At 46.0% G+C, this 24,580-nt stretch overlaps 1 protein-coding gene across 17 annotated transcripts in view; it reads right to left on the reverse strand.

The window, feature by feature from the left end:
• The window catches only part of RIN2 (Ras and Rab interactor 2), a 254,564-nt gene that overhangs the window by 30,399 nt on the left and 199,585 nt on the right, over window positions 1-24,580 (reverse strand). For 16 of the 17 annotated variants that reach the window (XM_015149571.3, XM_077951116.1, XM_077951113.1 and 13 more), the window contains 4 exons: window positions 16,774-16,966; window positions 12,762-12,873; window positions 8,545-8,617; window positions 2,686-2,777 (listed from right to left, as the gene is read on the reverse strand). In XM_015149571.3, coding sequence (XP_015005057.1) covers window positions 2,686-2,777; window positions 8,545-8,617; window positions 12,762-12,873; window positions 16,774-16,966 — 470 coding nt within the window. Of the gene's footprint in view, window positions 1-2,685; window positions 2,778-6,624; window positions 6,705-8,544; window positions 8,618-12,761; window positions 12,874-16,773; window positions 16,967-24,580 lie in introns of those variants that run through there. The other variant, XM_077951121.1, reaches the window with a different exon arrangement.

The following is a 24,580-nucleotide window of genomic DNA, read 5'->3' on the forward strand; positions in this document are numbered from 1 at the left end:
TCTCCCTACTCCTGCACTGTCCAAGAAAGCCAACAGCCACAGGTGACTATTGAGTACTTGCAGTCGGCTAGTGCAACTGAGGAAGTCAGTATCAAATCTCATTCAGTGTCATTCAATTTAAATTTTAGAACTGATACTCAGTTCAGTCACTGGAAAACGTTTAAGTATCTTTGGAACTTGGTTATGAGAATCTACTTTTTAAACTGTGAATTTAATGAAATCTAAATACAAGCCATGTATTTCTGACAAACATTCAGGGCCTGAGTTGAGGTGTGCTGTAAGTATAAAATACACATTGTGCCGGGCGCGGTGGCTTATGCCTGTAATCCCAGCACTTTGGGAGGCCGAGGCAGGCGGATCACAAGGTCAGGAGATCGAGACCATCCTGGCTAACACGGTGAAACCCCGTCTCTACTAAAAATACAAAAAAATTAGCCAGGCGTGGTGGTGGGCGCCTGTAGTCCCAGCTACTTGGGAGGCTGAGGCAGGAGAATGGCGTGAACTCGGGAGGTGGAGCTTGCAGTGAGCCGAGATCGCACCACTGCACTCCAGCCTGGGCGGCAGAGCGAGACTCCGTCTCAAAAAAATAAATAAATAAAATAAAATAAAATAAAATACACATTGGGTTTTGAATACCTGGTATGACAAAAAGAATGTAAAACATTTCATACCTTAAAATTTTTTTATATTGGCTACATGTAGAAATTATGTTTTGGATATATTAAATACAACAAAATAAATTATTAAAATCAACTTAACCTGTGTGGCTACTGGAAAATTTCAGATTACACACAGATTAACCTTATGTTTCTATTAGCCAGGAGAGCAGGTCTTGGAGAAACTACTTCCATCTCCTTTGAGTCCTCCTTAGACTTATACTGTCACAGCTGTAAAACTTTTGTAAGGCTTTGTACACTTAGTTCATGTGTGTATGTATCTCCATATATACTACAAATCTCATTGGCAGTGGGTAGGGTCCCAGGAAGTAAGAGGGGATCTTATTAATCTTTGAGTCCTTGGTCTGGGGCACAGTGTCTGCCACAAAGCAGACCCTCGAGAAATATTAGTTTGATGAACAGTATTTTTACTGAGGCACAGAATTTTAAAATATGCTATCTCTACACAAAATGGATAATATGCACACTGAGAATCACAAGTCGAATATATGTGAATTAGCCCTTAGTCGCTTCTGGTTAGTAGCCACTGAAGCAAACTCTTTTCCCCTCTCTTTGGCATAACACAAGCGTTGTCCTTGATACTCCGGTCCTTCAGCACTATGCACACAGGACCATCAAACTGGAGCTATGTGGACAGAGGTCAGGAGAGAGAACTGAGACTCGGTGCACATCTTCAAGAGGCCTGGAATCTAGCTGACAATATTGACTTAACTTCAGCAAGTATATTAATCCCTCTCCAAAGGTATGCAGAACTTAGCTGCAAAAGAAGGTGCTGACTTTAAAATAGGGACATTTCTATGGCCTGAGAGTTTTACCAGGGTTCTCTTTCCAAATCCCATTACCCAGTCTTGCCATCTGACAGGCCTGAAACACAGAAGGCAATCCTTCTACAGATACAGTCTAAGTTTCATGGCTGAGCACGGTGGTGCATGCCTGTAATCCCAGCACTTTGGGTGGATCACCAAAAGTCAGGATTTCGAGACCTTCCTGGCCAACATGGTGAAACGCCGTCTCTACCAAAAATACAAAAATTAGCTGGGCGTGGTGGCGAGCGCCTATAACCCCAGCTACTCGGGAGGCTGAGGTGAGAGGATCACTTGGACCTGGGAAGCAGAGTCTGCCGTAAGCTGAGATCTCGACACTGTACTCCAGCCTGGGTGACAGAGCAAGACTCCCTCTCAAAAAAAAAAAAAAAAAAAAAAAAAAAAAAGCAGTTTCAGCAGAAGGGAATTCAAAGCCATGCCTAGGCTCCTCTCTGAAGCTTCCCTGGAAATGATACTCGCTTCAAAACAAGTTCTTTAAGAGAAAAATACGCTGGAGGAGGAATACATACATCTTTTATTTGCTAGGTCAAGTATCATAGTGAGTGAAGTCCTAAAATCTTAAGAGAATTTCCTCTTTTGATCTAGGAGAAACATTTTTTGCAAAAGCTAAACCCACATAGATTCCCCCAGGGCAATGGAGAAAAGAAGTTAAAGTGAGTGAGTTGTATGTCTTGATCCATTGTCAACTATTGTCCGGTAGAATTGTGGGGACTTAGGGGACATCGGTAAAGGGGCAGGACGGGGAAGCAAGTACCCAGCTGCCAGAGGAGGGATCGACGACAGGTTAGGACATGGCCCGGAGCAGCAGGACGAGAACTGAATGACGAGAGAGGAAGTGGGACAGATGTTACTCTAGATGTCTGTGCTGTCAAATTCCTCAAAGCACATAAGTGCCATCAATGCCCATGTGCCCCTCAAAAAAAAAAAATCATGCACGCGAGATGCACTACACTGGATTTCCCTTTCTGTCAAGTGCTGCCTCTCCCCAGCAAGATTCCTCAGAAAAGGAAGACATCAACATGTTACAGATGTTTACATGAGGACGTCAACATTTTGGGTAGCCCAAACTCATTGATGGAGAAGTTGGAGAGACTGACGGAGCAATGTAGCCTCACTGAGCCCACTATTGACTCTGCTCTGTGGATTCATTTTTAGATAGACCTAGGCAGGGGGCACACACTTACTTAGTCCCATCTGGGCCAGTTCTTCAAGCTGAGCCTCCGACTTGGCTGTTGAAATGGCATAAGGCAACTTCAAGGTAAACGGCAGAACATCCCTGATTGTTCAGAAAAAGAGAGAATGTTTGTAATTACATGTCTGGTTTCTATCTGGTGTTTATTTTCATCATAGAGATGTTTTAGCTGAAACTGTTTAAAATGTCCTAAGTGGACACCATACCATATCAACCAGACGTTATCTTTCCTGGTGGTAAAACTTAACACTTACAATTCCTGTCTCATTATCACACTCAGGACAGGCTGAGAGAAAAGCCAGCATAGTTTCAGTATCAAAGTAGGGACCCAATTGCCCTGCTGAGTAGCTAAAAGGTATGTAGAGTTTACATCAGAATTGCTGACTCTGTTGGCAGATCTGGCACGCATATAAAACACTATGTACCAATTCGCTGCATGCCCATGTGAATGTTGGCCCGAAACTGCCTGGGCAGGAATGTGGAATCCTAAACTGAGATGAATTAGCCCATTGCCTTGCACACTGCAGGCTCTCAATGAGTATCTGTTGCCTTTACTTATGAAACCTTCCCATTAGAGCCCACACATTGGCCTTGGTGTGCTGGAGACAAAACTTTCTCCTGTGTTTGGAGGCAGAGCTTCTCCAATGTACAGATAAATACCCAGGGTCTTCTTATACTGCATCCTCTGATTCCAGAGGTCTGGGAGGAACTGGAGATTTGGCATTTCTGCCAAGCTCTTAGAGGAGGCTGATGCTGCTGGATCCTAGACCGGACTTTGAACAGGAAAGCAAGTCTAAGGTCCCTCATGCCAATAACCCCAGCACCCAAGCAGCGTGGTGCCATGTGCAGATGAATAAACACACATGGCAGAGAGAGCAACAGATCCAACAGGAGAGAACCAAGCCAGCATCAGGGGCCTGCCACAGCCATGGGCCATGACTTGCTTGCTTGGAAAGGGCAAAGGCAGACTTAAACATTTGCTCATGTTCATACACAAAGGTTAGGACCATGCTCTAAGCACTGATGAATTCCCCACAGGGCAAAGCACGACGCTGTCCTGACACAGACGGCAGAAAGTGCTTTTGAATGAATGAATGAATGAATGAATGAATGAATATTCAATAACTATGGTGACTTAATCAAAAGGGAGGGTTTGTTTTTTTTTTCCAGTGGTGACAGTAGTCTTACAAAGAAATAATTATTCATTCATTTATTCCACAGATGTTTATGATCATCTGTGATGTGCCAGACATTGCATCAGGGGCTGGAAACAAAACAGACGGAAATTCCTACCTGCATGGAGCTCCACGTCAGGGGATACCGATAGATAATAAACAAATACACAATTTACAGAATCTACGAGAAGGAGATGCATGGATAAAAGTGAAGCAGGAAAGGAGAACAAAGGTGTTTGAGTGTGAAGGTGACCAGACAAGGCTTCATGAGCAGGCAGCATTTGACTGAAGATCTAATGGTGGCCAGGGGTTAAATCATGAGGGGAAGGAACTTTCAGGCAGCATGAGCAGCAGGTGCAAAGGCCCTGGGGTGGGGAGGGTCTGGCATGGATGAAGAACATCAAGGAGGCCACTGTGGCTGGAAGGTGCTACTAAGGAACAAAACTTGGAGTTCTGCCTGGATTTTGTCATCATGAGACATGCTGAGAATTTCCACTGGCAAGAATAATGATACCAAACAACCTATTGTTTACAGTAAAATTAGGCAACATTCTTGGATAAACCAGATTAAATCTGGATGACTGGAGAATTTTGGAGCCATGGAAGCTGTTAACAATGAATGACAAATTAGTGAGTCAATGAAAAGAAAAAAAAAAAAAACAAGAATGTTTTGACACGGTACTATTCTGCTAAGGTAAAGCCAGGAGGCTGCTCTTTCTTGGGGGTCAGGCCCAGATCACCTCTTCCTTCCACGAGACCTTTCATTTGTCCTCAAATGTTGTGAGCACCCCCTTTGCTTGGCCACTTGTGTCTGCTTGAGATGAAGCAGGCAGCACTGCAGGGGATGGCTGTGTCTGTAATAGCTGCTGGCTGACCTGGCAGGGCGGCAACCCTGATGATAATCTCAAATGAAGATTAATGGGAACCAGAACCTTGTAACACCAAACTAGCCTGTAAATATATGTTTGTATGGCCGGACCAACTTAATTAAAATCTACTTTCCTCAGACAATTTGGGGGAAAAACTGCATACAACAAAACCAACCTATGTTTATATTAAGCTTTTACCTTGCTCAATGCAGTACCTGGAGCTTAAATATCATGTGACTGGTTTGGATTTTTCTTAATGATATATGACAGGAAGCCACACCTGTCCTTGGTTAATGGATGCTTTCAGGCTTTGATCTACTAGAAAATTAGATGTTGTATATGCATCCTCTCCCACTGTGCCAACCAGGGTGCATCCCAGCATCTTCACAAACACATGGACACACACAAGCACGTGCGTGTGCGGACACACACACTCACACAGGGATGCCTTTCCCTTATATCCTATTAAAGAAAGGGGCCTCAATTCTAAAGCTTGCATAACAGACAAACAAAAGCCATCATCTTCGATATAAATGCTTCACCCAAGACTTAAAACATGTACAGTCTAGATTTATTTTGTTTAACTTTGCTCTATACATAGATTTCTAAAGGGGAGGGGACAAAGATCATCGGGCAACTACTATTAAATTACAGCAGGCACTGTAACTCGTGTGGGGCCTGCAACAGCCCTGGGAGGAAGCCGTGATTTCCTCATTCTGTGGATCAGGAGCAGATGATGACGCAGACAGGTGAGGTCCCTAGCACACCCTCGCAGAGCTAATGGAGGCGAAGTGAGGGTCGAAACCCAGATGTGTTGGGCCCTAAGGTCTGTGCAGCTGAATAGTATGGTGGGAAAATATGGGCTTTGGCATTAAGGCAGGCCTGAGTTCAACTCCCACAACTGTCACTGATTGAATGATTGTGGGCACGTGCTTCACTTTTTCTGCCTCAGTGTTTTCATCATCCTAATTTACAGGGTTGCCATGAGGATTAGAAATATGTATGTATGGTGCTTAGCACAGATATAGAAGACCCCTAAAATTATGATTTCCTCTATTCCTCTATTCTGGTCTGAGGACAAGCAGCATCAGCCTCATCCCCTGGGAGTTTGCTGGAAATGCAAAATCTCAGGTACCACCCCAGACCCACTGAACCGGATTCTGCATTTTAACAAGACTCCAAATGACTCTAGTACCCTCGTTACTACACTGATAACACCAAATCAACAGAGTGCTGCCAGGCATTGGGGGCGAAGATGTGCAGTCACTATCTGTATTCTCAACAACACTTTTCAGTGAGCCTTCCCACCATGGCAAATCCTATGTTTATTGATTCACGAATTCTCCTGTGCAATGCATATTTGCATATTCGTGCTATGTGAAACACCAGAACCAATAATCCAATCATTTTCTTTACTTGAATATATTTATATAATAACAACCAACTAAAAAATGTCACAAATATTCTTGTAAGACTGGGTAAATCAACTACCAATTGCCAAGAACATAGATGAGTAGCATAGAAAGAGAAACAAAAACATCCAATATCTTTGCATTTTGGAACAAACCGAGAAATTCATCTTGGCCTTCCTAGCTGCAAAACATCAATGTTGGAGTTTTCCTCTAAGTACCTTATATATTGGTATCAAGCTTTATAGTTTATAAGGTTTCCATATACTTTATCTCCTTGGATCTTTAAACAGTCCTGGACAGCTGGCCCTCCAGTCTACCATGAACACTGATGGTAACTTTTCTATGCTATTGCCAAATATTGCTTTGTAGGTGTAATGATTTTTCCCAACAACTCCACAATTACCAAAAAGCAAACTGTGAAAAGTAAACATCAGCTGACTTCACCTCTGGCCAACATGTTAGCATTGATACTTACTCCTCCAAACTGGTTGACTTTAGGCCAGACCAGGTGTGCTTCCCTGGGGATGAGAGAGAGAGAGAGAGTGTGTGTGTGTCGGGGGCTGTGCTTCTGCACCAGCCTCCTCTCTTTGGGCAGCACATTTCCTTACACAGGCTCAAGTGATCCTGCCCAAATCATGGCAGGCAGGTTGCATCCTCTTGTGAGGTGCTCCCAGGTACTGGTCCCATTCTCAGTGAAGCCCTCACTTTCCTCCTGCTCGTGAGCAGCACTGAATTCCTCCTCTGGAAGTGCCTCCCCTTCCTGAGGCCATTTATTATGTGGCTTCAGCTGACCTGGAGACTTCAGGGGTAAAGAGCTTAGTGGCTCCCGGCTGGGCACGGTGGCTCATGCCTGTAAGCACTTTGGGAGGCCGAGGCGGGCGGATTGCCTGTCGGGAGTTCGAGACCAGCCTGGCCAACATGGTGAATCCCTGTCTCTACTAAAAATACAAAAATTAGCTGGGCATGGTGGTGCATGCCTGTAATCCCAGCTACTCAGGAGACTGAAGCAGGAGAATCGCTTGAACCCAGGAGGTGGAGGTTGCAGTGAACCAAGATCACACCATTGCACCCCAGCCTGGGCAACAAAAGCAAAACTCCAGCTCAAAAAAAAAAAAAAAAAGAGCGTAGTGCCTCCTGCCCTCTGGCAGAGTCTAGTCAACAGGCACTTAGACTTTGAGAAACAACCTAATCCTTAAATTAAAATAAACTGAGCCAAACTCAAATAAACTCCCCAGCCTATATGTGTGATTGCTGTGAGAAGTCATGTCTGAAAACATCCTAGTAACACATTTTCCTGTCTCTGCCATATCAGCGGCCATGGACAGACAGAAAAGGTCAAATTGAGTCCAGCCCCATAAGAGGAGGCAATGCCAATCCCTGCAAATAACAAGAATTTTGATCTTAATTACTGAAAAAACACTTGATGTGAAAAAACTGTTATTGCTAAAAAGAAAAAAAAAATGGAAAAAAAAAAAAGAAAGCCTTTCACACTCTGTTTACTCTGGTTAATATTCTGATTTTGGGCCGGGTGCGGTGGCTCACACCTATAATCCCAGCACTTTGGGAGGCCAAAGCGGGTGAATCACCTGAGTTTAGGAGTTCAAGACCAGCCTGGCCAACATGGTGAAACCCCGTCTCTACTAAAAATACAAAAAATTAGTCAGGCATAGTGGCAGGCGCCTGTAATCTCAGCTACTCAGGAGGCTGAGTCGGGAGAATTGCTTGATCCTGGGAGGCAGAGGTTGTAGTGAGCTGAGATTGTGCCACTGTACTCCAGCCTCCTGGGTGACAGAGTGAGACTTCGTCTTAAAGGAAAAAAAAAAAAAAAGAAAAAGGAAAAAAGAAGCTGATTTTGGAGTTAATGTTGTGTAGAACAAAATAGCTGCTTTGGTTATGAAAAGGACGTGAGTACCCAGTTGGCCTGAAGGACAAGACTGACGGGCCGGTTTAAGGAACCCACATTTGTAGAATGAACTCCATCCCTTGCAGAGTTTTCAGAGGCATTATCATGAACCTTTCAATGTCACAGGTTTGCATGCTCAGTCCCTTTCTGTGTGTATGTGTGTGTGTGCGTGTGTGCACGTGTGTGCATGTGTGCATGTTTCCTGCTTGATGGGTCTGGCTGAAAGGAGCCTTGGGAGCAGCTTGAAGAAATAATCATATGAAGGAGAATTTATGTTTGGAGGGGTTGGGGTAGTTGTTTTGACCTGAAGCCTGGCATGGTGTGAACTTGGTGAACGTGTTCACTTGGTGAACATTTTACTTAAGTAACCAGTCTTACTCTACCAACATCAAATAGGTGGCCAGCCTCCTAGATCCTTTAAGAAACCTCAGGCTAATTATATCCCACACACCAAACAGGGCGTTGAAACCATATGAGAGGAAAAGGCCTTACCTGCTGATGCAGTAGAAAGCAATGAGCCGGAATAAATCTGCAAAACTGATTCCTGAGCCTTCCAGGGAAAAGGCTGGAAAAGAGATTTCAGAAAGCAGCTGATTCTCCCTGAGCACGTTCTGGGACAGGAAGAGCCCCCTAACACCACGTGTGTGGGACCATCTGAGTACTCTCAAACAAACTACCGTGTGGCTTATCAGAACCAGCTGTGCAGAGGAGGCATGTGAGCCAGTGGCCACCGGTAAACAGTCGATGATCTGGAAGTTCATCGCTTGACTCATTCCGAGCACATGCTCCAGTGCTTGGTAAACAGACCAGGACAGACTCAAGTTGCACAACTGTCTTTTTTTTTTTTTTTTTTTTTAGCTTCAGAACACAAAGGGCAGGGGACAAGGGGCCAGTCTGTCTGGATTGTATCAGCACAGGACAGGGCTTGGGGAACACCAAGACACCTACTCCCGTTGATCCCTTGACCCTCCTAGGACACACACTTCCTTGGTCACTCCTTTTTGTCATAACAGGGCACCTGTGATAAAAGCACACGGGAGAAGGAATGTAGAGCTGGGAGGATACAACGAGGTTCCCCAAAATCAGCTTTTGGTTCAATTCAACATGAAAGATTCCAAAACTGGCCGGGCATAGTGGCTCATGCCTATAATCCCAGCACTTTGGGAGGCCGGGGAGGGAGGATCTCTTGAGCCCAGGAGTTTGAGACCAGCCTGGGCATTACAGTGAGACTACATCTCTCTCTCTTTTTTTTCTCTCTCTCTCTCTCTCACTTTTTTTTTAAAAGAAAAATTCTAAAACCCATTTACTTGGAGTGTTGTTCCCCCCCTCCACCCCTGCGCCAGTGTACACATTTTCTAACACAGAAGACATATTCTGGGCTGGCTGCAGTGGCTTGTGCCTGTAATCCCAGCACTTTGTGAGGCCAAGGTGGGTGGATCACCTGAGGTCAGGAGTTCGAGACCAGCCTGGCCAACATGGCAAAAACTCATCTCTACTAAAAATACAAAAATTAGCTGGATGCGGTGGCACACGCCTGTAATCCCAGCTATTCGGGAGGCTGAGACAGGAGAATCACTTGAACCTGGGAGGAGGCTGCAGTGAGCCAACATCGAGCCACCGCACTCTAGCCTGGGTGACAGAGCAAGAATCTGTCTCAAAAAAAAAAAGAAGACACATAGTGGCAAGATGGTGTGGTATTTTGCTCATCTTCCAAATACTGGAGCAGCAAGTGGTCTGACTTCAAATACTCATGAATTTGCCAGCCAGCCGTCACGCAACCTCAGCTGAGCAACTCACACTGTTATTCCTCCTAACAGTGAAATATCCTCAGTTTTATGAAGATTTCCTCAATCCGATGCGTTTCTTCTCACTCCATACCATCATTTATTTTGCTTATTTGCTTTGTTTCTTTTTGAGACAGAGTTTCGCTGTTGTTGCCCAGGCTGGAGTGCAGTGGCGCGATCTCGGCTCACTGCAACCTCCACCTCCCGGGTTCAAGCGATTCTCCTGTCTAAGCCTCCCAAGTAGCTGGGATTACAGGCATGTACCAACAGGCCTGGCTAATTTTGTATTTTTAGTAGAGATGGGGTTTCTCCATGTCAGGCTGGTCTTGAACTGCTGACCTCCGGCAATCCGCCCACCTCAGCCTCCCAAAGTGCTGGGATTACAGGCGTGAGCCACTGCGCCCAGCCGCTTATTTACTTTTTTGTATTATTTTGTTTATTTCTGTAGCACTCCCAAAAACTATCCATACCTCTACACATATACCATCACAGACACACAGAAACAACAAACACACATGTGTGCCACCATTTGTAGAGTTAAGTAGGAGAGAACTGATTTGGAGCAGATTAGCTTCTCCAAGCCTTGGTTTTCTCATCTGGAAAATGGACTCTAACAGTACTTTCCTTATCTCCCAGAAGGGTGGTGTGGGGAGCTGAAATTTTAAAAAATGAAATAATTTATGTGAAAGCACTGTATCCAAATATGAGATATTGTTCATTATTAAGCTGCACTGTCCGTAAGTTATGACAAAATATCTGAATATTTATTTATTTGAGATAGAGTATTGCTCTGTTGCCTAGGCTGGAGTGCAATGGCACGATCTCGGCTCACTGTAACCTCCGCCTCCTGGGTTCAAGGGATTCTCCTGCCTCAGCCTTCTGAGCAGATAGGATTACAGGCTTGCGCCACCACACCTGGTTAATTTTTGTGTTTTTAGTAGAGATGGGGTTTCGCCATGTTGCCCAGGCTGGTCTCGAACCCCTGGCCTCAAGTGATCTGCCTACCTCAGCCTCCCTGAATGTTTTTATAGCAAGTCCTTCCTTCACCTCAATTCACAGAGAAAATAAACAGGCCCTGGCTGGGAAGGGGCCATTGCAGTGGGACCCAGGCCTGTGGTAACTAGTTATGACCAGGCTAATGCTTTATTTAAACAAGCTCTATTAACCACTTGAAGTCACCTGGAGAGAATTAGGGAAGTGATAGAGGCCTCGTCAAATTATGGGGGAAAAACCTTTGGCCACAAGGACCTCAATGAATAACCAGGAAGCTTCTACACACATTGCCCACACTTCTGGAAGAGGAAAGGAAGTGGCTTCCGACCAACACATCCCGTGCTCCACTTTGGACATTAGGGAGGAATTTCAAAACCAGTTAGATCTGTGGCGTCTTGCCTCGTGGACTTTTACATATATATTTTCTGTTGGGCTGTTTTTTCATTTTTAAGACACAGTCTGGCTCTGTCGCCTAGGTTGGAGTGCAGTGGCACGATCATGGCTCACTGCACTTAAGCGATCCCACCTCAGCCTCCTGAGTAGCTGGGACTACAGGCGTGTGCCACCATGCCTGGCTAATTTTATTTTTTCTTTTTTTTGTAGAGATGGAGTTTTGCCACGTTGCCCAGGCTGGTCTCAAACTCCTGAGCTCAAACAACGCTCTGGCCTTGGCCTCCCAAAGTGCTAGGATTACAGGTGTGAGCCACGGTGCCCAGCCCCTCACAGACTTTCAAAAGTCAATTCAGAATTCCTCAATTAATTCACTTAATATAAATTCATTATCAATTCACCTAACACATTATTAACTCAATATGAATTCATTACCTTTCAAAGAGTGGGTTTGCAATGTACCTTGTGGTTGCATCCTAATGCATTTACATTATTGGCTGGGTTCCACCTGCTCGTGCGCCTTTCAGGAGGAAGATTTTCCCTGGCATCCATGACCTTGTGGCCTTGTGAGATTCAGGTTCACAGTTGAGCTGGAGGTGGATCACAGTCAGCCTGGCAGGCTTTACCCTCCACTGACTGAGTTAAAGGTCATTTGGCTCAGCAAGATTGTGCCCTCCCGGCTGAGTAGAATCTCATCTCAGCCCTGAACTTGACCTCCATCTACAGCTTCAGCTTCTCCAAATGCAGGAGGTGAGGTGCTGGGAAATCGGGAAGCAAGAGATTGGAATCCCAGGCTCTGTCCTTCTTGCTTCTGAGCTCTCTCCTCCAGGCCTGCTCCTCCCACTCCTCCCCCTTTGATGTGCAGATCCATCTTCCGATCCTTTCTTGGAGGCTGGCAGTACATCAGAACTGCCTGTTCCCTTTTTTATTTACAACTTGGCCTCCCGACACTTCACATTTCCAATGACCAATCATGGAACAGCAGAAAGGAAACCAACACTACTGAACACCACTCTCCCTTCAAAATATTCGTCAAAAGGTTGGATTCTGCCTCTGATGAGCTGCATTTCATAGAAGACTGAACACTGATTGCCTGGAGGGAACAGGTCTGCTCAGGGATTATTTATTCACGAAGAAGTGCAGACACATGCTTTAGGATTAGATCCTGTAAAAGGGCTCTCTCACTACAGTCTCCTTGCAACTTAGTCATTGGCAAACCTGGGAACCGAATTCGTGTTCCACTTAACTGGGTAGTCGGAGAGAAAGTCAGCCTCTATTAGTTCCCTACCATATGCCATGCAGTAGGCTGCACACTTAATATTCAGGTTGTTTGACTCATTAACAACTCAGAGGTTACCATCACCCCATTATACAGATGAGAAAACTGAGGCTCCTGGAGTAGGTTACCTGCCTAGTCATTCAATGCCAAGACTCAGACCCATATCTGCCCATCTCAAAACCAGAGCTCCTTCCACTTCCACTCCCTGCAGAGCCCCGTGGCCCTCATGTCAGTCAGGACCTGAGCATCCAATGACCACTTACTGTATGTGCTTTCCTTTATGGCAAATTCCTTGAGTGGGGCCCCAAATTCACAGGGCAGGCGGAGGGAGAGGACTTTCTTCTGCATTTTGGTAGATTTATGAACCAGGAAGATCTAGTGGAGGGAAAAGAAATAAAGCTTTAGGAAATATTTAGAACGTTGGAACCCAAGAATCTGGCTTCCCTCACAGCCAATGAATACAGCCCCTTCATATCCACACTGCATGGCTCCATGGAGGACACTCTCCTGCCCAGGCTGCAGACACCTTTGTTCATTACTGGCTTCAAAAGAATACTGTTTTCCTCTGACAGAAGCTTCTCCGTGGGGCTAAGAATTCCCCTAGTCTGCATAAGCATTTTCAGTTCGGTGACTGTTTTACTGCTGGAGTTACATTCTCCAGCCCCGTCTTATATGATGTCTTATATGAGTTATATTCTCCAGTCCCTGTCTTATATATCTTGGTTGGTGAAACCTAAATTCTAAACACAGGTAACATGGCTAAACCATAGGTGGTGAATTGGGAGTTCATTGGTTAACTTGGCTTCCGAGGATATTTACAAAAGAACTTTAAGTTTGTTGCCAACAGTGAAAAAGCAGAAGTTGCTTTGTTTGTCATTTTCAAATTGAAATCTGAATTTCTAGCTCCTCCTGGAAAATGAGATGACACAGTATGACCAAACAACAATCTACTGGAGCTGAAAAATGGCCGTTCCATTTGGGCGATGGGTGGATGCATGCTCAAGTTCACCCCAGTGGACATGGAGGCTGTCCATTTATTCCTGAGTCACTTCACATTCTACCAGTTCCCTCAAGATCCTAATATTGTCTTTAGACACGTGCTTTAAAACAGCCCAATTCCTAGTGCTGATCTCAGGACACCATTCTGGCCCTCATCACTGCAGAGGTAATTATGCTGTGTACTGTTGTGCAGGCCGTGCACTGCACAACTCCAGGAGGTACCATTCACCTAGTCTACGAATGAAGTGACTCTCCCTGGAGTGTGGCGTGTGGCAGCCCAGCTGAGTCCTGGCTCCCTTCTGTGGAACATGACCCTTCTCCAAGGATCTTATTCTGTCTGTCACGCTTCTTTAGCTACTTCTCTTTCCTCTGCATTTAAACACCTTACTCTCTACCTCTTCTCTCCCCTACCTTTCTACAGCCTTTCATTTTTTCCCCACCTAATCTTTGCTCCTCTCTTTATCTCCAGTTAATAGCTTGTAAGATACTTTATTTAGGGGGTGGGAAGATGGGTATGGGACTTGAGTATCTGGTGAAGAGTGAGGCTGGAAGACCTTGAGTTCTCTTTTCTCCTGGCACCATGGGGATGAATCCATAGGATTCATCCAGTAGCGGGTTCTGGGAGTCAGTGCCTCTGGGACACCCTAAAACTGAAGCAGATGCTTCCTAAGTAGCATCCTGATGGGTAAGAGGCCGAAGCACTGCGGAGAGGCAGCTGTTGGTTGTTAGGAGAGGAAGTATCACTCCCTTTTACAGGTGGAGATCCCCCTGAGCCTTGGGGTTGGGGAGTGCAACCTCTAGGCCTTATTTTTTGAGGACTGCAGGCTTACATTATATCAGGGGTTGGCAAAGTCTGGCTTGCAGATGAAATCCATCCTGCCATCTGTTTCTGAGTAAAGTTGTATTGAAACACAGCCAAGCCTGATCATTTACATATTGTCTATGGCTGCTTTTGCATGACAATAGCATAGTTGAGTAGTTGTGACAGAGACTGTATGGCCTGCAAAGCCAAAAATATTTCACTTTGCCCTTTATAGAAACAGTTTGTGGATGCCTATCTTAGATTGTAGAATAATTAAGTGTGGGCACCCCAAAAGCCCACTTCACTCATGCCTCCATGGCCAGTCTCTGAAATCCTCCTCCTTCACACACTTTCAGCCACCTGCTTTTCTGTCTCTTCTTTTTTTATTTTATTTTATTTTATTTATTTTATTTTGAGATGGAGTCTGGCTCTGTCATCCAGGCTGAAGTGCAGTGGTGTAATCTCAGCTCACTGCAACCCCCACCTCCTGGTTCAAGCGATTCTCCTGCCTCAGCCTCCGGAGTAGCTGGGGTTACAGGAGCATGCCACCATGCCTGGCTAATTTTTGCATTTTTAGTAGAGACAGGGTTTCGCCATGTTGGCCAGGCTGGTCTCGAACTCCTGACCTCAAGTGATCTGCTTGCCTTGGCCTCCCAAAGTGCTGGGATTACAGGCCTGAGCCACCATGCCTGGCCTCTCCCTTCATTATTCTTGACTGTCCTGGTCCACGTTACTCCTGTCCTGGCCCTGCCCTCAACCTGCCCAATCTCATCAGGCAGGCCCTGTGCAGGGATCAGGCAGGCGGATGGAGAGAACATGCCTGGCTTGTTTCCCACGCAGGTCTCAGCAAGAGTGGACGTGCCCTACCCTGGGAGGGGGAGCTGGGCAGGGTGTTGCCTAGCTCTGCAGCAACTTCTGTCTTTGGCATTGTTTGCAGAAACGCAAGAGCAGACAATTCAACAGGCTGAAAGTGAGGCTTCACAGGAGGTGAGGAAATCCTGATCCTACAGAGCAAAACTAGAGGCAGCAGCTCTGTGTTATGGCCAAGGGATTCTTTGCAAAGATGAGAAAGCACCATGCCTTGTTCCCCTGAGCATGTTCTAGCAGATGTCTTAGTTCTGCCTGTTTCTGCCTGATGAGCAATAAAGAAAGATTCACATGTTTTTTAAAAAGTGAGAACAGACAGACTCTCACTGCTAGGAAATTCAAAAATATATTTGGTGCCCAATTCTTATGACATTCCTCAGCTGGCTACTAATGGGATTTTCCCCTTGCTTCTCCATCTAGTTCTTAGTCTCTATCTTGTGTTGTGCGTGAAGTCTTATTTTATCTGTGACTTACTGTATTTACCCTTTGGAAGTAGACACTGTACACAAGTGCTATCCTCTATAACTTTGTACTACAGTGAAAATGTTCCATATTCTGCACCATCTAATACGGTAGCCGGCCAAGGCCAGAAAGCACTTAAAATGTGGCTATGGTAACTGAGGGGCTGAATTTCTAATTTTGTTTGCTTTAATTCTTGTAAATTTAAAGAGCCACATGGGGCAAGAAGCTACTATATTGGACAGCACAAGAGATACCAATCACTTTTTTTTTTTTTTTGAGACCGATTCTCACTCTGTCGCCCAGACTGGAGTGGAGTGGCACAATCTCTGCTCACGGCAACCTCCACTTCCTGTGTTTAAGTGATTCTCCTGCCTCAGCCTCCTGAGTAGCTGGGATTACAGGCATGTGCCACCACACCGGGCTAATTTTTGTAATTTTAGTAGAGATAGGGTGCCACTGTGTTGCCCAGGCCGGTCTTGAAATCCAGGCCTCAAGTGATCTGTCCGCTTTGGCCTCCCAAAGTGCTGGGGTTACAGGCATGAGACACTGTGTCCAGCCCCAGTCGCTTTCTTGAGGACCTTTCGCAAGTCGTGGAGTGGTCTGGATAGGACGGACAGTGGTCTTGGATAGACAGTAGCTGAGGAAACCATATTAGACTTTGGTCTGTGTGGAAAGCCCAGGGAAAAGAGGACTACAGAGCAGGCAAGTCTGTGGACACAGAACTTTTGAAGGCTGGGTCCCAAGTTGGATGGCTGGACCCTGGCAGAGCTCCCAGACTCAGAAGGAGAGGAAGGCAGCAGAGGCCACCAAGGATCCCAGACCCAGGCTCATCCTCAGTGTCTGGGCTCAAGAGGTCAGACCCAGGCGTCTGGCCAGTGGCCCCTACCCGCTACCTAGATGCCCAGTTACTCTGCTGAATCCTTGTATCTCCCATGGTAACTGAGCAGATAAAGACAGAAAGACACGCTGTGAAGGGCTCTGTTCCTGGGTTTCCAGAATATTTCTGCATGAAAACCAGTTACACATCAGGAAACATGCTCCTTACAAGTTGGGAAGAACTTTCTGGAACTAACTCCAGGTGTTTTTCTTTAAGCCGGCAGCAGTCCTGCCTGCCTCAACCTGCTTCCCGAGGTTCTGAGTCTTACCCCCGGAGGCTGGGCCTGCAGGACCTCTGCTGCCTCCTCCTCACTCAGACCCAGCTGCAGCCATATGGGGTGGGTGTGGAGAAGCCGGTCCAAGATGCTGAGCCTGTTGGAGAGGCTGTCATAGCCTGAGTCCCGGGCACAGGTCTTCACGTCCTCTTCCTCAGAATAGCCACCATCCTTGTGTCTTACCATGCTAGGAGAAAGAGAAGTGGCAGGGTCAGCGGGCTACAGTACCATTTCCCTAATGAGGAGACCGTCCCTACAAGTTCATAGGCCAGGCTTGCCACCGCACATACCCCATCTTGTGATTGCCCCCTTAATCATCTTCTCTTCCAGACTGAAAGCTTTCTGAGGGCAGACACATTGTTTTATTTTACTCTATATCTCTAATATTAAAAAGAACACTTTGCACTGGACAGACCTGACCTTCTATTTCTAACCCCATTTTCAAAAGTTCTAAGCATCCGAAATGCCGTTTATTCAGGCTTTGTCTTCTGACATAAAACATATCTTTTCTTTTTCTTTTTTTTTTTGAGATGGAGTCTCATTCTGTTGCCCAGGCTGGAGTGCAGTGGCGCGATCTGGGCTCACTGCAACCTCCGTCTCCTGTGTTCAAGTGATTCTCCTGCCTCAGCCTCCCGAGTAGCGGGGATGACAGGCACCCGCCACCATGCCTGGCTAATTTTTGTATTTTTAATAGAGATGGGGTTTCGCCATGTTGGCCAGGCTGGTCTTGAACTCCTGACCTCAGATGATCCGTCCACCTCAGCCTCCCAAAGTGCTGGGATTACAGGCGTGAGCCACCCCGCCTGGCTGACATAAAACATTTCTAACTTTGAGAACAGAACCCTAAATGTGAAATAGCATAGATGGCAACCGTGAGATCCTAATGCTCAGTAGCATTCTCATAAGCACAGCCATGTCCCAGTCTAAAGGCAAATGCACTCACACAGATTTATTTTGTACCTGAATGATTGGATTTTATTTCTTCTCACAAATCTAAGCATTTTTATTACTGACATTATTTATAATAAAACTTCACAGAGGAGTGATGCTGTGCTATTTGTAAAATCATGTCGACGTTCTTTATAATAACTAAGACGTGGAAACAACCCAAATGTCTGTCAGTTGATGAGTGGATGAACAAAATGTGGCTGAGCGTGGCGGCTCACGCCTGTAATCCCAGCACTTTGGGAGGTTGAGGCGGACAGATCACTTGAGCCCAGGAGTTCGAAGCCAGCCTGTGGAACACGGCGAAATCCCATTTCTACTAAAAATACAAAAATCAGCCAGGTGTGGTCAGGTGCACCCGTAGTCCCAGCTACTCAGGAGGGTGAGGTGGGAGGATCGCTTGAGCCTGGGAAGTTAAGGCTGAAGTGAACCATGATCCCACCAGTGCACTCCAGCCTGGACAACAGGAGTGAGACCCTGTCTCAAAAAAAGAAAAAAAAAAGGGTAATCTATTCTTACAATGGAATATTATTCAGCCATAAAAAGGAATAGAGCACGGATGCATGCTGCAACATGGATAAACTTGGAAAGCATTATGTTCAGTGACAGAAGCCAGATGTATAAGGCCACATACTGAATGACTATTTACATGAAATATCCAGAACGGGCAAATCTACAGAGACACAAAGTAGATTAGTGGGTGCCAGAGAATGAGGGAGAGAAAAGAGAATGGGGAGTGACTGCAAACAGGTACCGGTTTCTTTCTTCTGGGGTGATGGAAATGTTCTGGTATTAGACAGTGGTAATAATTGCACAATGTGTGAATGTACTAAAAACCCATGAATCATACACGTTAAAAGTGTGAATTTTATGGTATGTGAATTATATCTTAATGACCAAACCATACTGACGTCCTTTTGGTGCCAATACTGGTTCTGTCAGTGAGTGTTTAATTCCCATTTCACCAATGAGAAGACTGAAGCCTAAGAAGTTACTGAGCTGTCCTGAGTGATAACAGCCTTGAAACAGCGGAGCTAGAAATTACACATACTCTGATAATTTATCCAACATGTGGGTTCCAAGTCAGGTCAGGGACACAGGGGTGAGGGGACAGAGGTCAGGTCAGGTCAGGGACACAGGGGTGAGGGGCACAGAGGTCAAGGACACTGGGCAGTTTGTATCCATGTAGTGGCTGTTGTGTGCCAAGCCCTTTACCTACCTTCTCTCATTTACTCCTCTCGACAGCCCTGAACCACAGGCACCATGATCCCAGTTTTACAGAGAACTAGGAGACTGAGCCCAGGTCAGGACCTTGCTCAAGGTCAAGCCCCTCGTTAGAGGGAGGGGCTGACATTCCCATCCAAGGCAGCTTCGCTCTGGGTTCTCTCCCCCTTTACCAAACTCAGAACTGACACTTTCCCTGGCTCTCAAGGAGCAGGTCATCAAGCCCTATCCTGGGGCAGCCAAGGGACACCAGACCTAACCATTCATGTCCAAACAAGCAGGTTTAGCCTGGGGTACATATGGTCTTCAATCCTCTAAACCCAAAGGAACTCAACAGTGTGATCTAGATAATGTCTTTAGCACTGAGAAGGATGGATAATGAAACCGAATGTATGATGAGAGTTATAAAAAGGAAATTAAAGAAAGGAAGTGTGATAGTTCCACATGGACAACTCTACTCCTAAGAGGTGGGACTGAATTTAGAAGAAGCCAACCTATGCCGATCATTTTTGGGTGTGCAGACTCAATAATAATACCCAGTGTTGGCATGTGGCCTGGCCAGATATCCCATCCTAACTTCTCTCCATCACCTTCGTGACTTTCTGCAGGCCTGAGGAATCTCACTCATTCATTCAAGATTTATCTTTTTATTTATTCTCAAACATATGAACGCTTTGCTCAACTTCTGCTACAAGTTTCCAGGTAGGAGACTCTGCGCCAAAAAGAATAGTTTCTCCTTCTGCAAATGCCATTCCAGCACCTGCAGGTATTAGGAAGTGAATATTTGCAGTTAAAAAAAACATACTCTTCAAAGTGAAGCTGGTGTTAAAATTCCTTTCATAGAAGGCAAAAGAGCCAGCTTTAGACAAGTGATTCTCAACCCTGGCTGCTGATAAAAATCACCTAAAAAAGCCAGGTGTGGAGGGCCGGGCGCAGTAGCGCACGCCTGTAATCCCAGCACTTTGGGAGGCTGAGGCAGGTGAATCACGAGGTCAGGAGATCGAGCCCATCCTGGTTAACACAGTGAAACCCCGTCTCTACTAAAAATACAAAAATTAGCCGGGCGTGGTGGTGGGCGCCTGTAGTCCCAGCTACTTGGGAGGCTGACGCGGGAGAATGGCGTGAACCCAGAAGGTGGAGCTTGCAGTGCGCCGAGATCGTGCCACTGCACTCCAGCCTGGGCGACAGAGTGAGAGTCTGTCTCGGGGGGGGAAAAAAGAAAGCCAGATGTTGTGGCTAAACCTGTAATCCCAGCACTTTGGGAGGCTGAGGCAGGCAGATGACCTGAGACCAGGAGTTCAAGACCAGCCTGGCCAACACAGTGAATCCCCGTCTCTACTAAAATACAAAAAGTAGCTAGGAGTGGTGGTGGGCGCCTGTAGTCCCAGCTACTCAGGAGGCTAGGGCGAGAGAATCGCTTGAACTTGGGGAGGTGGAGATTGCAGTGAGTGGAGATTGCGCCACTGCACTCCAGCCTGGGCGACAGAGCAAGAGCCTGTCTCAAAAAGAAAGAAAGAAAAAAAAAAAGCCAGGTGCAGTGGCTCACGCCTGTAATTCCAGCACACTTTGGGAGGCTGAGGCGGTTGGATCACCAGAAGTCAGGAGTTCAAGACCAGTCTGGTCAACATGGTGAAACCCTGTCTCTACTAAAAATACCAAAATTAGCTGGGCATGGTGGCGCACACCTGTAGTCCCAGCTACTCGGGAGGCTGAGGCAGGAGAATAGCTTGAACTTGGGAGGCAAAGTTTGCAGTGAGCTGAGATCATTCCACTGTACTCCAGCCTGGGCAACAAAGCAAGACTCCATCTCAAAAAAAAAAAAAAAAAAAAAATTCCCAGGGGATTTCAATGTGCAACCAAGTTTATAACCACTACTTTGGATCAGTGTTTGTCAAACTTGAGCGCCTGTGTGAAAGTCACCTGGGGTTTGTTAAGCCACAGATTCCTGATTTCAGACTCACAGCTTCTGCAGGCGTGGCGTGAGCCAGAGACATTGCATTTCTAACAAGCTCTCAGTGACCAATCTGAGGACAACACTGTAAGGAGCATTTGCCTGAGGTCCAAGTGTAAAACATGCACATTAACTCAGATCCAATTAGGGGTTTGATTTGGTTTTGTTAGGGGCTGGGGGTCAGGGATGGGTACCATGCCACTAAAAGAATTCTTGGTGACGTGGCCGGGCGTGGTGGCTCAAGCCTGTAATCCCAGCACTTTGGGAGGCCGAGACGGGTGGATCACGAGGTCAGGAGATCAAGACCATCCTGGCTAACACGGTGAAACCCCATCTCTACTAAAAAATACAAAAAACTAGCCGGGCGAGGTGGCGGGCGCCTGTAGTCCCAGCTACTCGGGAGGCTGAGGCAGGAGAATGGCGTGAACCCGGGAGGCGGAGCTTGCAGTGAGCCGAGATCCGGCCACTGCACTCCAGCCTGGGCGACAGAGTGAGACTCCGTCTCAAAAAAAAAAAAAAAAAAGAATTCTTGGTGACTAAATGAATATTTTATCACTGCCACCTCAGGTTGGCCATATTTTGCCAAGTCCAAATTGGACAGTGTCTAACATGACAATTGTGATGCTCATGTGTGCTGAAAGTAAACATGTTGACATATCTTCCTTCCCTAGAAGGGCACATCCTGTGACTCCTCTGTGGTTTCAAGGAGCTGAAAAGCCTTTGTTCTGACAAGTGACCTCAGCCTGAAAAGCAGGGACCAGACAGGAAGATGGTGAATAAAATTCATGGGACCTCGTAAAGGAGCAACCATAAATTATCCCTTGCCTTTGCAAATGACTAAGCTAACTCCTTGATTCAGCCAGCCACTTGAGATTTATAGCATGTTATTACAGGACAAATTGGCTTTAATCAGGAACAACCTTCAGGAAAGAACTAATGTGAGAACATCGAACATGTAGGGGATGCTACTGGTGCCCCACCTAGAGCCCCTCCTCTAGGGCAGGCACCCATGCCCCAGCTGCTGCGAGTGTTGGCTGTGGAAAGCTCACAGCTGCTCCTCTTCTCCTGGAAATGCCCAGGAAGCTACATCCTCTCCCTGAGAGCAGACTCGCTGCCAATGACATACTGATATGTACTTTCTACATATGTGAGATGGAGAAGAGTGGCCTTCCAGCCTCAAGGTGTGACAACTCTGGGGGCTATTCACACTGCTGAGCTCCCTGTGGGACCAGGCAGAGCCCACATCTTTGCCTTGCCTCCTCCCTGTCCCATCCTGGATCCCTCACTCCTTGGCAGACTGTTCCTGAATCACTTGCACAAGAAGCCCCGAATCAGGTTCTCCTTCCAGGGAACTCAACTTACGATAGAACTTAATGAGATTAATAGAAACTAATGATTGCTAAGAAAGGTGTCTGCATGCAAACAGGAGGGAAGGCAGTGAACAGAGGTTCATAAAAGGTAAAACACTGTGATACAATTCAGGTGATTCCAATAAAAACATGGCCATAGTGGAATGGCCACAGAGCCAAGCACAGGGCAGGAAGCATGAGGTTCCTCTCCTAGCTTGGCCGGGCATGTGAGACCTTGCTCAGGTCCCTTTCTGAGCCTCGTCCTTTTGATCTGAAAATAGTAAATAACAATACCTTCACCACCAGCTAGTAATCAATGCAAGCAAAAATTGTGAGTGGATGCTAAAATCAGAAGGCAAAAGACTTAGGAAATAGGATAGTCATAGTCTTAAAATATCATCTCACAGATCACTTAACGACTTGTGAAAATGGAAAGGTACCCTGGCAATGGAGGTACCTGGTAGATGCCACCTTAACCAAGTGATCTGTGCTAACTCCTCCAAAAATGAGCCGCCCTGACATCATGTGCCCCCGACCTGAGGCTCTGAGAAGGTACCATGTCACCCAGGTGTCTTTCCTGCCCCCAAATATGACTCACCTGAATGTATACAGGAGAAAACAATCAGAAAAATCCAAATTTCAGTGACTGCAAAACCAATGGCCAAAACTTCAAAAATGTCAATGTCATGAATTTTAACAGGCTGTAGGATTAACACAGGTTCAAGGTGAATAAAGAGATGTGGTAACTACATGGAGTGCATAGCCTTGAACTCATATGGCATCAGTATAAAAAGATCTATAAAGGACAATTTCACCTGTAATCCCAGCACTTTGGGAGGCCAAGGTGTACGGCTTGCTTGACCTCAGGAGTTTGAGGTCAGCCTGGGCAACACGGCAAAACCTGGGCTCTACAAAATATACAGAAAAGAATTAGCCAGGCATGGTGGAGCGTGCCTCTGGTCCCAACTACTCCAGAGGCTGAGGCGGGGGGATCGCTTGGGCTTGGGAGGTGGAGGTTGCAGTGAGCCAAGATGGCGCCACTGCACTTCAGCCTGGGTGACAGAGTTAGACCCTGCCTCAAAAAAAAATAAAAATAAAAATAAAAAAATAAAGGTAACCGGGCACAATGGTGTGTGCCTATAGTCCTAGCTACAGCTACTCAGGAGGCTAAGGCAGGAGAACTGTTTGAACCTGAGAGGTGGAGGTTGCAGTGAGCCAAGACCATACCATTGCACTCCAGCCTGGGTGACAGAGCAAGACCTTATCTCAATAATAACATAACATAACATAACATAACATAACATAACATAACATAACATAACATAAAATAAAATGGATAATTTCCTAAGCGTGATAATTTTATTATGCTTACAAGGGAAAAATGCTCTCATTCTTAAGACACACATACTGAAAGATTTAAGGGCAAAGTGTAAACATGTTTGAAAGTGTCAAAAAGAAAGAAAGTGTCAAATGGTGAGCTTCGCCTAAAATGAAAAAAATATAAGGAGATAAAGAAAATGTAGCAAAATTTCAACACATAGTGAATTAAGTGACCAGTGCTATCTTTGCAACTTTTCCATAATGTTTGAAATTTCTCAAAATAATAGGTGGGAGGAGAAGTAGTAATATCTACCATCTCACTGAGTTTTTCTGACTATAAAACTCATTTATTTGTGCAGCCATTCCCACTATGTCTAGGTGTCTAGGGCTGCTATCATGAGGAGATAAAACTTAGGTACAGATACAGTGAGACCCACCTGTGAATACAATGGGCAAACCACAGAATGCCCCTCAAAGTATAAGGTGCCTCTAGGGGCAGAGAACAAACACTCACCTAAAAGAACAAACACTCACCCAGAGAACAAAAACTCCACCCATCCCAATTCCAACCAAACCTGGGCTTTATGGCTGTGAAGCAGATGGGTGGATCTTCCGTCCACTTTGGAAGGGCAGGGCTCTCCAGCACCTGTCCTGCTATCGTGAAAACCAGGTTAAAGCTCTTTGGAGTATGGGATGAGAGAGGCCTTTCCACTGGGCTGGATTTCCTTCCTTCCCATGGCCCAGCGTTAATCACCTGAGCAGGTGGAAGAATAAGTGATTGCAGAAAGCTCATTCCGAATAGGACAACCAGGCAGACAAGGGTTAGTTTTACTAACATTGCCAGAATCAGATTCACTTGAGCAGAGCAGAGCTTCCAAACGATGCATGCCTTTTCTTGTCCTAATTCCAGAAGAATAGTACAGTCTACCAGCACAGCCCCTAATGACCAGTCCCAGCGACGAGGGTCTAGACAAAGCGTGCTATGAAGCCTCCCTTGCACCTCCCCCTATAT

Source organism: Macaca mulatta, chromosome 10, assembly GCF_049350105.2.
Source record: "Macaca mulatta isolate MMU2019108-1 chromosome 10, T2T-MMU8v2.0, whole genome shotgun sequence".
Classification (NCBI taxonomy): domain Eukaryota; kingdom Metazoa; phylum Chordata; class Mammalia; order Primates; family Cercopithecidae; genus Macaca; species Macaca mulatta.